Here is a 14745-nt window from a genome sequence, read left to right on the forward strand (position 1 = left end):
ATTACTAGAATCACTTTGATCATCTTGGGAACAGGTTTATTAAATTTATGTGCAAGTAGATAGATTGTCATAATGAATACAAACAGAACTCATAAGGACTTACATGGCAATACATTTATTTATGTGTAATTAAATTTTATCTCTGCAACTTGTCTCCTGGCAGCTCTGTCAGAGTCTCTGCCTCCAAGTGATCCCATATGCCACCAGACTGCCTGTTCTCATCATATGGTCTACCACATCATTCAACGTAGTTAATCTGCAGATGTGATTCTTTCATCTCTTGGCCCATGTGCCTTATTCTCAATATTGACACCAGAGCTGATGTCAAGCTGGCATTAGAAATCTGGTACCCTAGACCTGAACAGTTTTGGTTCAATAGTCTGGTGCAGTGTTGCGGATAACACATTTACATGTAATGCTAGTTATGTAACCAGATTACTTTTAATGTAACACATTACTAATAATGTAACACATTCCTTTTTCATTTCCAAAAAAATATAAGTTACTTAATATTTTTCATGGGATGCAGAAAGTTTTGTTTTTGTACATTTGGTGTAAAAGGACTTTACATTAAAACAATTATATATATATTTTAAAAACAAGCAAGCCTAGCCTAAATAAAATATAAATTAATGCAAAAGTAATGTAAAGCACTACTGTCTTTAAAAAGTAAAATTTAGTTAATTTTTAAAAAGAAGTAAAACTGTATATTTCATTTAAAAATTACTTTCCCAAAACTGGTCTGGAAAGTCTACTGTTCACAGGGCGAGATGGTTTAACAGACTCATCATCTCTCTATCTTATTATACAGGGCTATAAAAGCAGATGCAACTACATCAACTCCACTCTTCTGAGTTGCATCCTCCTGAGTTTCATCCACTCACTCCTCTGCCTGTTCTAGAATGACCCTGGCCATATTTAGGCATGGATTTCATCATTGATCTTTCCCCATCAGGCTCCTATGCCTACTTCCTTGTGAGGACAAGTTTTTCTAAGTTTTGGCATTCATGAGGTGTAGCGCCTAATGACGATCCTCAGAAATGACTTTACTTCAGTACAAATAAAAGTGTAAAGCATGCACAAACAGCGTACAATAAATGTGGAATGATATCGAGTATCATTTACTATGAATTTGATACGAAGGCTGATAATATTATTCAGATCATGTCATCTTGCTGGCAGACAATCATTGCATTGCTGATCGTGATTTTGAGGCTTGATGGATCTGTCCTTCACAACACACACAAGCACATATCAGCTCATGCAGATATTTGAGAAATTTGCTAGAGATAAGGGTTTCCTTCAGCCCTAACAAAATGTTGCAAAATATTATTTGGTAACACTTTATAATAACTACACAATATGAATCACTTAAGCATTATCATATAGTTTATTTGTTAATCATTAACTCTACATTAATAGACGTTAGTAAGCAGTTTATAAACACAGTTACAAATGCTGTATTCTTGACTTATAAGCACATTTATAATGTGCTTATTTACAAACAATTTGTATTTAAGAGTAGTTGGTGGCTTTTAGAATCATTCAGAATGAGTTAATAAGCAGCTAATAAACTATTAAAATCATCATTTATATATTGTATTATTCAGGGATATAGTAATGGTTACTACAGGTATGTATGTTAATAAATGCTTTATTAAGTCAACTTCATTCAGTTTTGTGACCTAAACTAAAGTGAGGACTATTTATGCTAAGTAAATCCCTTATAAATGACAATTAAAGGTGTTAAATAAAACAATAAATGTAAAAAATTAAATGACTGTAAACTTTAAACATTGTTGAATAACAGTAGTGTCAAAATACAATTAGCAATAAGTACATTTAAATAAAATTAGATAAAACAACAACAATATAATAATTTAACAATATATTATGATGCAACATTTTAAAGTTTTTTTTGCGATGTTTAAACTGTACCGTAATTTTATTTTAGTTAAGATTGCAAAGATTTATTTTTCTATTGATACAGTTATACTATACACAGTTTCATTTGTCTATCTTCAACTGGATAGAAATTAATCAAGTCATTGATTTCTTTTTTCATGTTTAGAATGTTTAACTGGGCCTTTAATTGTCATTTGATGAAGTTGACTTAATAAAGCATTTATTAACATACAAATAAAGTATTAGTATATTCCTGAATAATAAGATATATGAATGTTAATTTGAATAGTTTATTAATCATTTACTTATGCATTCTGAATAATCTTAAAATACTACCAACTATTCTTAAACAACTAGTTTGTAAATAATGCAATACTTAATTTAGTAATGAAATAAATCATGAAATGAAATAAATCATTAACAAAGTATGAAAATTAAATCTTAAGCACATTATAAATGTGCTTGTAAGTCAAGAGTACAGCATTTGTAGCTGTATTTATAAACTGCTCACTAACATCTATTAATGTAGAGTTAATGCTTAATAGATAATGAATGCACTATTTGCTAATGCTTAAAAAATGACTAATAGTGTGTAATTATTATAAAGTGGTACCTATTTTTAAATGGAGCAATGGTGTGTCAAACACTGTTATTTTAAAACCATGTATTTTCTTTCTCACTTTCATGTAAAGCATTTAAATACCTTTGTGCTTGAAATTTGTTTTATATACTTAAACCTGCCCTGCAGCGAAGCTCATGTAAAAAAAAACTACATAGTGTGTATTTGAGATAAACTCTTTAAGACAACAAAATGTCTTCTAACAGCTTCAATTGACTCAAATAATTTTGGACACATTTTGTGGGCCATTTGCCAATGTCATTGATGAAAAAGAGGTGTAAGTTTGGTTTATTTGGCATATTAGCTCAAAGACATTTTTTTGACACACCCACCAAACTAGCACACAGTTTTCAGGAAACATTGCATTTAACCCATGAAACAATAGAAAAACATTGCACATCAACCTTGAATTTGCGCCAGTCATCTTGATTAAAAGATCCAGGATCTGCCAAAGTAACTTAGACTGTGAGGTTACAAAGAACAAACCCCTGCTTCATGAAAACATTTTATCACCATTATTTTAAAACCTTAATTAATATGTCTATTAATATGACTAATCTCTGTAAAAAAAAAAAATCTATGAGTAAAAAAACAAACAAAACAAAAAAAACGGAGTGCACCTTTAAGACATCTGTTTCGCAATGTGCTGAGCAGCAAGTCGCAGAGCTGAATCTATCTGGCTGGATGCTCAGTGCAGTGGGGCATTTGCCAACTCTCTGCTCCTACATCTTCCACCCAAATCATGCAGCATGGGGAAGGAAGTCAAAGCATAACGCCTAAAGGGTGAAACACTGTTGCACTGTAGTTGCCAGGAAAAGTATTAATTGGATGACCATGATCAAAGATGTGCATAACTATAGTAAGCGTCTGTAAGCACAATCATGGAGGCTTTATGTGTATTGGGAAACTAGAATTCAGACACTGTACTAAATTAAAGGAACAGTTTACTCAAAACTGAAAAGTTTGTAATCGTTTAATTACCCTTTACTTGTCACAATCCTGTTTGAGTGTCTTTTCCCCTCTTTTAAACACAAAATTAGTTATTTTGAAAAATGTTGGGAACCTGTAACCATTGACTATCCAGCATATGTTTTACACAGTGGATGCTTTTCCAGCTGCAAACCAGTAGCCTACTGGGAAACATACACACTCATTCACACACATACATTCCGGCCAATTTAATTTATATATTAAATAGCGCATGTTTTTGGACAGTGGGGGAAACTGGAGCACCCTGAGGACACCCATGCGAACACAGGGAGAACATGCAAACTCCACACAGAAATGTCAACTGAGCCGAGACTCGAACCAGCGATCTTCTTGCTGTGAGGGGACAGTGCTAACCATCTAGCCACCGTGTGGCCCACAGGTTTTCATCTTTCTTCAAAATATCTTCTTTAGTGTTCAGCAGAAGAAAGAAACACATAAAGGTTTGGAACCACTTGAGGGTGAGTAAATAGTTAATAGTTAATTTTGGGGTGAACTATCCTTTTAAGTCCCATACCACATGGGATTTTTTTTTACTTAATTAAATTTAAAGAGAAAAAAACATATCTTTGGTATACATTTGGCATACTAAGGTGACAATTAAAATTATGAATTTCTTTTTGAATGCATTTTTAGTTTTAATTTATTCCTTTTATGACCTGATTGCTATTGAAATCCTTTACCAATGGTCTACATCACATTGGAAAACCCATTAGCATTCCTTTCAGATCTTGTGTTAGAGTAAAATTAATTTAAAAGCAATATATCAATGGTAAAAAGATAAACCATAAACTCAGGGTTGAGAGAGAGAGAGAGAGAGAGAGAGAGAGAGAGGGAGAGGGAGACGGAGGGGGCAGGGCTTAGTGCCTTTTGTTGATGCTGCAGCATGAGACTGTATTCACTTCTGCCCATGGGATGCTGAAAGAGTATCTTCATAACACCGATACCTATATCACCTCATTAGCTTTTCTATTCATTTCTGCAATATAATTTTAATAAGAACATGGGGATTTGGGAATATACTCTTTATTTCACCACCACATGCTGCCTATGGAGTGGTAAGGAACCATTTAGACATTTGATTATGAAATACTTCAGAGCCTTGCTGAATTATTGTCTTTTTATTTTTTTATTAAATGTTCTTGCATGATATCATTGTTTTCTGATTAAAGTCTTGCATATCCGCTCAGATCTATTTCAAGTTCTGCTGTGAGGTAAATGAAATTGATGTTTTGAGGCTTGTTTATATGAGGATGCAAGCCAGAATAGAAGTTGGAGATAATGAGTGTGATTTATTTTTTGTGCTGGGTCATGGCTTTAAGTTGGCAGTTTACATTAGCAATTTTAACGTATACTTTGTGGGTTAAATCTGCTTTGCTCAAGAGTCAGTTTATCTTAATTTATTTTTCTAATAGCTGTGGCTTTTATAATTATGGTTTTGCTTTGTTACCCCTCCAATAATTAGTTTTCCAGAAAGTCTCTGGCTGCAATCTCATTAGTGCCCCCTAAACTGAATTTGTACACTGGATGCTTTGTGTGCATTATACAGTAGTGTCTCCGATACTGTCAAGAGAGTCTGGTTCTCGTTTCTGAATTCATCTCTCATGAATAACAGGTGCCTTTTTGAATGAAGAAAATGCCCGATGTAATCTAGAGGGCGTCTTTGTGGAATTCGATTATGAATAGATTTGATCCAGAGGGAATTCGATTACAAGAACATCCCCTGTCCTGCTAGAAGAGAAAAGGCAGTGATTGAACTTTGAGGGGAAAAGCTAGAGTCATTGTGAATTGCCTTTTATTTCTTTGAAAACAAAACAAAATATCTGTGCTGTTTGCTGTCCAGATAAGTTAGATGCATAATTAAAGGGATAGTTCACCCCCCCCCCCAAATATTGTCATAATTTACGCATCCTTCACTTGTTCCAAACTTGCTTAATTTTTTTTGTTCTGCACTGTAAACCCCAAAAAGTTAAAGTAACTCAAACCTTTTGAGGAAACCAATTGCAACAAACCATTTAAGTTCAAAAACTAATCCTAATGTGAACTTAATCCATTTGAGTAAACAAAGCAATCTGAGCACAGTAAAACCCAATAAATGAAGAGAACTCAAACCAACTGAGTACTGTAAAACCCAATATGTTAAGGCAACTCAAACCATTTGAGGAAACCAATTGCTACAAACCATTTTAGTTTAAAAAAATCATCTAGATGAGTACTGTGAACTTATTCCATTTAAGTTGAAGTAATGAGGTATTTAATTAACAAATTATCTTTAACACTGAGTTCAAAATTCTTTTCAAATTAGTAGATTTAACTTTCAGTCAATTTAACTACACTCATTTCATTTGATAAAGTTGACTGTTGGTTTACAGTGTTCAAATAAATTAAGGAAAACTCTTCAGCCTATTTGAATTAAGTCATTTCTGCCTATTTGAATTGTGTTCAACTTATTTTATTTGTGTTATTTCAACATATTTTAGGCAAATATAACCCGTGAGCAAAATGCATTTTGAAGCAATTACACTCTAAAAAATTCTGGGTTCAAGACAATGGATTTGTGTTGAGACAACTAAAAAGAATTAAGGTAACTTACTAGTTTTTACAAATTTATATGAATTCACCATAAAACAATTAAGTTTCCCCCCTCAAAAAACGGAAGAATAGTCTTGTTTCAGCTCATTTTAAATAGTTTGAACAAATAGCAAATGCCATTTTTAATGGTACGTCTAATCATTCTCACATTTAACTGAAACTCTTTTGAAGCCTTATATGAAACTCTTCTAAATTTTTTAACTTAGTGAGGAATAAACTCTAACAAGTGTTTTGCCTTACTTAACACATAAGATTACTTTTATTGTCAACCTTTCTCCTTCATAATCACACTCAAAACAAGTTTGAACATAAAACAAATAAATTTGAGAATTTTTCTTGTTTCAGCTCATTTTAAACAAGTAGTTTGAACAAGCAGCAACAATGATTTTTTAAGTGAAGTTATATTGAATAATGTTGGAAAGCAGCAGGCATTGGGTGCACTGAAAAAAATGATGTCTGCAAAATAGTTGCAAACTGAATTGAGTTTAAACAAACCAATTATATTTAGTAATGTTCAATTTAATTTGTTTTGTTTTCTTTTTGGCTTAGTGCCTTTATTAATCTGAGGTCGCCACAGATGAATGAACAACCAACTTATCCATCATATGTTTTACGTAGCGGATGCCCTTCCAGCTGCAACCCATCATTGGGAAATGTTTAAATTCAGCCCAAATAAATAGTTTACAACCACTTTACTTAAAAAAAAAATTGTAAATCCAAGGAATCATCTTTGAATAATTTTTTCAGTGCAAACATCCAGCAGCTAATGGCTGCTATTTGTTTTAATGTTGGATGTGCATAAATCTTGAAAATGTGTATAAGAATCGTATGCGCACAAGTAGGATAAACGTTTAAAGAAAAACTGCTCATAAACTCAAAACACTCAAATCTTATTCACAAAAATAAATCTTGCTGCTTGTTCAATTTAAAACGTGCTGACACATTACAATTCTTGAATTTTTTTAGGATAACTTAATTGTTTTATGTTCAATACACTTAAGTTTGTAAAAAGGACTAAGTTAACTTAATCGAACTTGTGTTGGGACAACATGAAAGAATAGTGTAGAACCAAACATTTTTGATAGTGTATGCTATAACCCATTTACTGAATACATTCCTGCATGTCCATCAAAAAACAGATTAACAGTTCATGTGGTTAGGCATGATGGGACAACATGATGGGACGACATTAATGGGCAAACCAGTGGACCGACCACATTGCACATCTGAAATGTTGTTTTGGTCATTCTAAAGTCTCATAGTCAAAGTCCGTCATCAAACACCAATTTTCGCATTAAACCATATTTGCATCTTTGGATGGAAACATAGCTAGGGACTTTCATATTATATGTTTGTTCCTAATTTGAATGTCAGTGGCTGCTGGTTTCCAACAATCTTCTCAACAGAAGAAAAACATTCTTAAAAGTCTTCGGGTGAACTATCCCCTTAAGGAAAGTAGTTGAGTCCAATCAGTCAGACTTCCTGGTGGAGATTTAATCACTGAAACCCAGCAGAAAAGCTTTGATGAGAGTTTCAGATCAATAGACGCACATCCAAATGAGCTGGAGCAGCTGCCTCTGTTGATTTGCCAGCATTCCCCTGAATATCTCATTCACTCTGTGCTGTATTCCTCTTCTGTAAGCGCTTAGCGGTATGGATCGAGTCAAGGTTGAAACTCTGCAACCGTGTCACATTGTTCATTCTCCGACAGTGTCACTTCAGGGGGAGCACCAGAGGAGACTCTATAGAGACCTGATGAAAGATTATAACCCGCTGGAGAGACCTGTGTTCAATGACACCCACTCACTCACGGTGTATTTCAGCATGAGTCTCATGCAGATTATGGATGTGGTAGGTTTACAGATTCACTCATTTAAATATAATCACTCAAAGCATGTTTTATGAAAGTCCAAATAAATTAGTTTAACTAGCTGCGGGTTACAATCAGGGTTGGCAGGTTTTCGCAAACTAGACCAATAACCAGTGTTGGGGAAAGTTACCTTTGAAAGTAATGCATTACAATATTGTTGTGTTACTTATTATAGAAAGTAATGCATTACGTTACTTTTGAGTTACTTTTCCATACCTAATTAAAAAAAAAACGTGAAGAGTCTTACCTTCTGACAACTTCCTGATGCTACCATATAAACAGATTAGGGAAAGTTTAAAGCAGTGTGTTTGCTACTTTTGTGTTTTTGTCTTACTAGTTCAGTAAAATAACTGTCCATTGAGACAATCCCCTTTTCTTACATGTGTTCAAAATAATGAGAATACTTCCATCACAGAAATGTAAGGCTCTACCATCTTGGTTTCTGTCTGTTCCTGCGGGGAGCTCATTCTCTCATTGAGTGTGATTCAACATGATTACACAAATTTTAATTCAGCAATTTATTTTTAAAGCAAATTAATTAATCTAAAAATTAACTTGCATAACTTAAATATTATTACTTAAATATTATTACTTATTACTTATTTGTTAAAGTAATGTGTTACTTTACTCGTTGCTTAGAAAAGTAATATTATTACGTAACTCACGTTACTTGTAATGCGTTACCCCTAACATTGCCAAAGACCAATCAAAACTAGCCCAAAACAAGCCCAATGGCCAATCAAAACCAGCCCAATAATATCAAAACTCAAAATATGCCACCTTTTCAATTCAATTCAATTCAATTCAAATCACCTTTATTTGTATAGCACTTTTACAGTGTAGATTGTGTCAAAGCAGCTTCACATAAAAGGTCACAGTAAATAGGAACAGTGTAGTTCAGTTTTCAGTGTTTAAGTTCAGTTCAGTTTAGCTCAGTTCAGTGTGGTTTAATATTCACTACATAGAGTCCAAACACTGAAGAACAATTCCAATGATGCGCAGCTCTACAAATCCCGAGCCATGCAAGCCAGTGGCGACAGCGGAGAAGGAAAAAAACTTCACTAATTGGCGAAAGTGAAGAAAAAAACCTTGAGAGAAACCACACTCAGTTTGGCACGACCATTTTAATTTCTCCGCTGGCCAAATGTCTAGTGCAGAGCTGCAGTCTCAGCGGCAGAGGCTGGAAGCTGGCCTCAGCGAAGACTCGTCTGTCCCGGGAGCATCACAGAAATCAGTCTCATGTACTCCACTCCTCCATGACCACCACAGTAGCTGCTCAGGATACGGCCTGGTCCAGGATATGGAAACCTTGGGATCATCTCGTCGTTGGTCTTGGATCGAATCAGTGACTCTGCATAGTCTGAGAGCCTCGGGAAGAGTATCCCCAGGTGGAAATGGAAAATAAAGAGAATAATTAGCGTAGCTGCTGTCCATAGTGTATATAAACAAGGTGCAGAAACCTGTGTGGAAGCCCGCTAAGTGGTGCACTGAGTGTATGCTTTACTAAACAGATAGGTCTTTAATCTGGTTTTGAATTGGGAGAGTGTCACCTTCCATTATAAAATACATATTTCACACCACTATATGTTTTACATAGTCTCTTCTTTGAAAATAACTTCATATTAACACGTATATCGATTCAGTTATCATAAAAAAATAAAAATCTTACCTTAAGACTGAAAGCACAGCTAGCTTTGTATCACTTATGTAAATGTCCAATGCTATGATTTACTTTACCCCAAATTACAGTTGAGTTTAGGAGCGGGGTTGGGTGCCACACCGCCTTTTAAAAATCATACACTGAATAAGACACCAAACCAGGGCTATTCAATTAGTTTGTCATGGAGGCCAGTTCATGAAAAGCATCCCAAATGAGGGGCCAGAGAGATATGACTTGCAATATAAGTGGTGACACAACAGCATATACTGTAAGAGCCCATATGTTGTATTTTTGCTCCTTAAGACACCCACGTTGTATTTTTCTACATTAAAATGTTAATATGTTGTATTTTGAAACTACATAATATCAGTACATTTTACAAACATATTCAAATTTTGTATTTCAAAGCACAACAAAAGCTTCTTCTACATTCATATGTTATGTTTTGGACTGCATAACAATTATGGATGCAAAGATTATAGATTTTGATTGTATGATTATAATCAGAAGAATAACCATGGTTATCTTTCACAATTGTCTTTATATTAGCTTAGTATTTAAATTAACTGTTGTTATCATCTGCATTCATACACACACAATCATTTTAATAAATTCGTCTAACATATCTTTTGCTTACATTGCACTGAACAATGTAACTGAACAATGCCACGCACAACTCTTACCGCTACGGCATGAGATGTTTTCTAGTACGTGCGCCCGGAAAGTTGCGAGTGTGTTGATCTGCTTGCGCCCGCATATTTTCTTGCATTAGAAATAACCAACTTGCACATGGAAAGACGTGATATGTGAATGGCCTGCTGCTATAGTTAATCCAGTGAGCATGGGTATTAGCCTTGGTGTATAAGCTCAGAACATTAAACTACAGTTGGCATAACTTTATTTAGTTGCAGCAGTTTTGTTCTGTGCAGGAGAAATGTGACGTTAAGAAGCATTTACAATTAATTAACCGTGACAAATGACAGCTCAGTTAATAGTGAAATCAGTTAATCGTTGCATCTCTAATATCAATATCAGTGCATTTACAAAAGGCCTTTTCTACAAACTATCCAAATGTTTTCGGCTGCCTGCGCCACTCGCTTAATGTCAGATGACTCACACTCTGTGCAGCTTTCAACTGCAGCTGACTCACTTCACTTCATAACTATAGCGGCCGTTTTTCAATTTAACTAAATAAATTTTTGATGTCTTGGTCACACTAATTGGAGGGCCGGAATAAATTGCCTCGTGGACAGAGTTCGGCCCGTGGGCCACCAATTAAATAGCCCTGCACTAAACTGACAAAACGTAAAATAGTTACCTTTCCTCATGAGATCGGGCTGAACTGTCATGTGCCATCCAGTTAAAAGCATAATGGACGCTGCCACTCCAGCAGTAGTGAACCCCAAATTTATGAAATAGTTATGTAGTTATATGTAACTACAGTTTTAAATTAAAGGAATTTCATGTAAAATCCAAATTAAATTAAGATATCGCTAATTAAATTGTAAATCAAAAGACTTCCTTCTATAGATTACATTTAATATGAGTTATCATTTAGAAACAATGCTGAGCTGCGTTCGAAATCACATACTTCTATATATCTATAAATCGCATACTGTATAGTGCATTAAAAATAGTATGCGGGCTGAGTAGTCTGAACTCTTAGCATTCAAAAAGTAGGCGAGAAGTACCTGGATGACGTACTACTTCCAGCAAAGTGCGCATCCAATGAACGCAACGTTACCCCATGATGCTATGTGAGAAAATTTATGAATGGGAGTGAAGCGACGCAATTGACTTCACATGTTAATGACAAATGGCTGATAGTTCGTACAAATTCCATTCATACTACTCACATTCATACTATATAGAACATACTTTTCTAATGGTCAAGTAGCAAATTCAAATTCAAATGTACCAACTCCAGTAGTAGGCAATTTTGGATGCAGCCCTGGAGAGTGTTGTTAATTCATTACCATGGAATCCACGGCACCTTCCAAAAGTTAGCTTATCATAATAGTAGCACAGATTTTGTCATTGGGTAGAATATAAATTTGGTAGAGTAAAACATTTCCATGCAACCATAAAAAATAATAAATGCAATATGTCAAACCTTTAACCCATGGAATTAAAAAAAAAACAACAACAACCGGTGCTGGAAAAGTAGTGGTTGAAAAATTGGTTAAAAGTTGCCTTATTCTGTGGAAAACCACCGACTTGGCAACCCTGGTTACAATATCCAAATTTTTTCACTAAACCTTCCCTGTGTGGTTGTTGAATTGAATAGCCCTGCCATTAAATAATCTGATTGGTTGATCCAATACTGCAATGTCAGGCTTGTATGCGTTTCCCAAAACCATCACATCAAATTGGTTGCAAGTTTTACTATTATCAAGTGTAGTTCCCGAAACCATAATTCCAGCAATTTGTAAACGGAACTGTTAAATCAAACATTTGTTTGAATGACATATGTTTCTGTATTTCTTTCAAAGATGCAGATGGATTGCCATAGTTAATTAGCAGTTGTGAAGGAAAAATCCCAGTGTTTACAATTTCTGGTATATCAAACAGTGCCAAAAACCGTGCATTAGCCTACATTTTTGTCAATCAATCAATCAATCAATCAATCAATCAATCAATCAATCAATCAATCAATCAATCAATACTTTCCAAATTATTTTCTGTTCCTTTTGAAATCAACCAAAAGTACTGCTGTTTGTAGCTGGAGCTAGATTTAGATAGAGTTAAAATGTTTGGTCTTGTTTCTAGCCCAATTATCTAAAAAAAAATTTATGCACACATAGTCACATTTGTCCTATGAATCCTGACTTTAAAATAGCTTTGTATGTAACAACCATTCAAATGGTTGAACTATTCGTATTAAATTTCATATCGATTCAGGTCCTGCCGTTGATTTAAATGTCACTGAAAATATACATTTTTATCAATCAATCAATCAATCAATCAATCAATCAATCAATCAATCAATCAATCAATCAATCAATCAATCAATCAATCAATCAATAAATCAATCAATCAATCAATCCATAAAAACTTTCCAAATGATTTTCTGTTCACTTTGAAACAACCAAATGTACTGCAGTTTGTAGCTGGAGCTAGATTTAGATAGAGTTAGAATTTTTGTCTTGTTTCTAGTCCAATTATCTAAAAATTCTTAAATCGATAAGCATTTTCTAGACAAGCAAAAAATACTGTCTTGTTTTCAGAAATAATATGCCAAAACTATGTGAGCTTTTCCATAAAACAAACAAAATAATCTGTAAATGGGGTAAGCAAAATATTCTATTGTCACCTTTTGACATAATTTTGCTTACCCCATTGGCAAAACTATTTAGCTTGCTTTAAAATAAGACTCACTTAATTTTGGCATATTATTTCTTAAAACAACACAACATTTGTTGCTTTTCTAGAAAATGCTTCTTGATTTAAGAATTTCTAGATATTTGGACTAGAAACAAGAAAAACATTTTGCCATGCACACAATCACATTTCTCCTACAATTCCAGTCACTAAACATAGACTTTAAAATAGCTTTGAATGGAACAACCATTCAAATGGTGGACTTATTTGTATTTAATCTCACATCAATGCCACTGACTTAAATATCAATGAAAATGTATAGGATTTATATTTGCTTTAAAGACCACAGCGACCCTACAGTTACTGTGAAAAATGAGGCGAGAGTTGTGGAGATATCACAGGAAATATTACAAACTTTTGAAGATGGCCGTATAAACATTTTGTAAACCTAGGAACGATCGTTTGCCACACTTCATGCATCAGTAGGGCAAACACTGAATTGAATTTTATGTAGATGAAATTAAGGATGTGAGGGATATATATTACAATGGTTTACACTAATAAAAGCCCTTCTGTAGATTTTTCCAAATTTTGACCCTGGACCACAAAACCAGCTGTATGTCGCTTGAGTATATTTGTGGGAATGGCCAAAATACATTGTATGAGCCAAAATGATACTTTTTTAACATTTATTTCAAGCCATAATCTATTGAATATCATGTAAAGATGACACTGTAAAAATAAATATTTGTAAATTAGTTTTGTTCTGTATTTTTTTTTCCCCTGATTATTTATGCTTTTGAATTACATTATGGAACCTTGATCTTTTAACCTTCAACTTTTAATCTTGAAAAGCTGGAAAAGTGACTTTTATTAACATTTTTAATAGTTTACAGTGATACATTGTCTGGGTTGGTGTTTTATATCATGGTAATCAGATAAGGTAATAAACTGCCAGTACATGTTCTGTTATTTTACAGACTTACAGTATTTCTCTCTATATTGTTTTTTACACTTTATATTATTTCAAACTACTAAAATGGCAATAAAAGTCTCTTTGTTGAACTATAGAGTTATTCTACACAATATTCAACATCAAAAGGTGACAGAGCAGAGTCAAGGTCCCATTTTGCAATTCACAAAAGTAAATAAATGGAAAACACTCGTGAATCACAAAATACGTAAACTTGTAATGAACAGATATATTTTACAGTGTACCGTGAAGTAGAGATATGTGCGGTCCCATTTTAGTCCCGTTCCCGCCAGATTCTATATTGTTAGAGCGCCCACTCCCGTTCAAATTACACCAGAGTTATCGACCCCTACTGCACTTTATTCGGAAATTTGAATACTGTTTGAATAACCGCAAGAAATTTGGACCTCTACTGTGAAGACATTTTTGCAATTTTCTTTTGTATTTGCATTAAGGTTAAAGTTTTAATTAGTAATATTCATTGCTAAAAATTAAATTTGGACAACGTTAAGAGTGATTTTTTTAATTCAGATTCCATAAATTCAAATAGTTATTTATATCTCCACCAAATATTCACCAATCCTTACAAACCATAAATGAATGTATAGCAGAGACCAGGGGTGTCGCTAGACCCAATTTACTGGGGCACGTGCCCCAGCAAACATCGCCAGTGCCCCAGTAAATGCTTTGAGATATGAATCACTTCATATGCAAGTGTATTTATTAAGAGTGGTAATCCCGGAATAAAGATGTTACTCTCTATGTGCAACTGAAACAACACTGGTGAAAGCAATGTAGTTTAATCAAAAAGCAAACTC

General features: G+C 34.1%; 1 protein-coding gene across 1 annotated transcript in view; it reads left to right on the forward strand.

The window, feature by feature from the left end:
- Positions 1-4466: 4466 nt before the first annotated feature.
- Positions 4467-14745, forward strand: part of chrna7a (cholinergic receptor, nicotinic, alpha 7a (neuronal)) — a 32677-nt gene continuing 22398 nt past the window's right edge. The window contains exons 1-2 of the mRNA XM_056462931.1: positions 4467-4569; positions 7815-7954. Coding sequence (XP_056318906.1) covers positions 4515-4569; positions 7815-7954 — 195 coding nt within the window. The 5' untranslated portion in view covers positions 4467-4514. The remainder of the gene's footprint in view (positions 4570-7814; positions 7955-14745) is intronic.

Source organism: Danio aesculapii, chromosome 7 (assembly GCF_903798145.1).
Source record: "Danio aesculapii chromosome 7, fDanAes4.1, whole genome shotgun sequence".
Taxonomy (NCBI): Eukaryota; Metazoa; Chordata; class Actinopteri; order Cypriniformes; family Danionidae; genus Danio; species Danio aesculapii.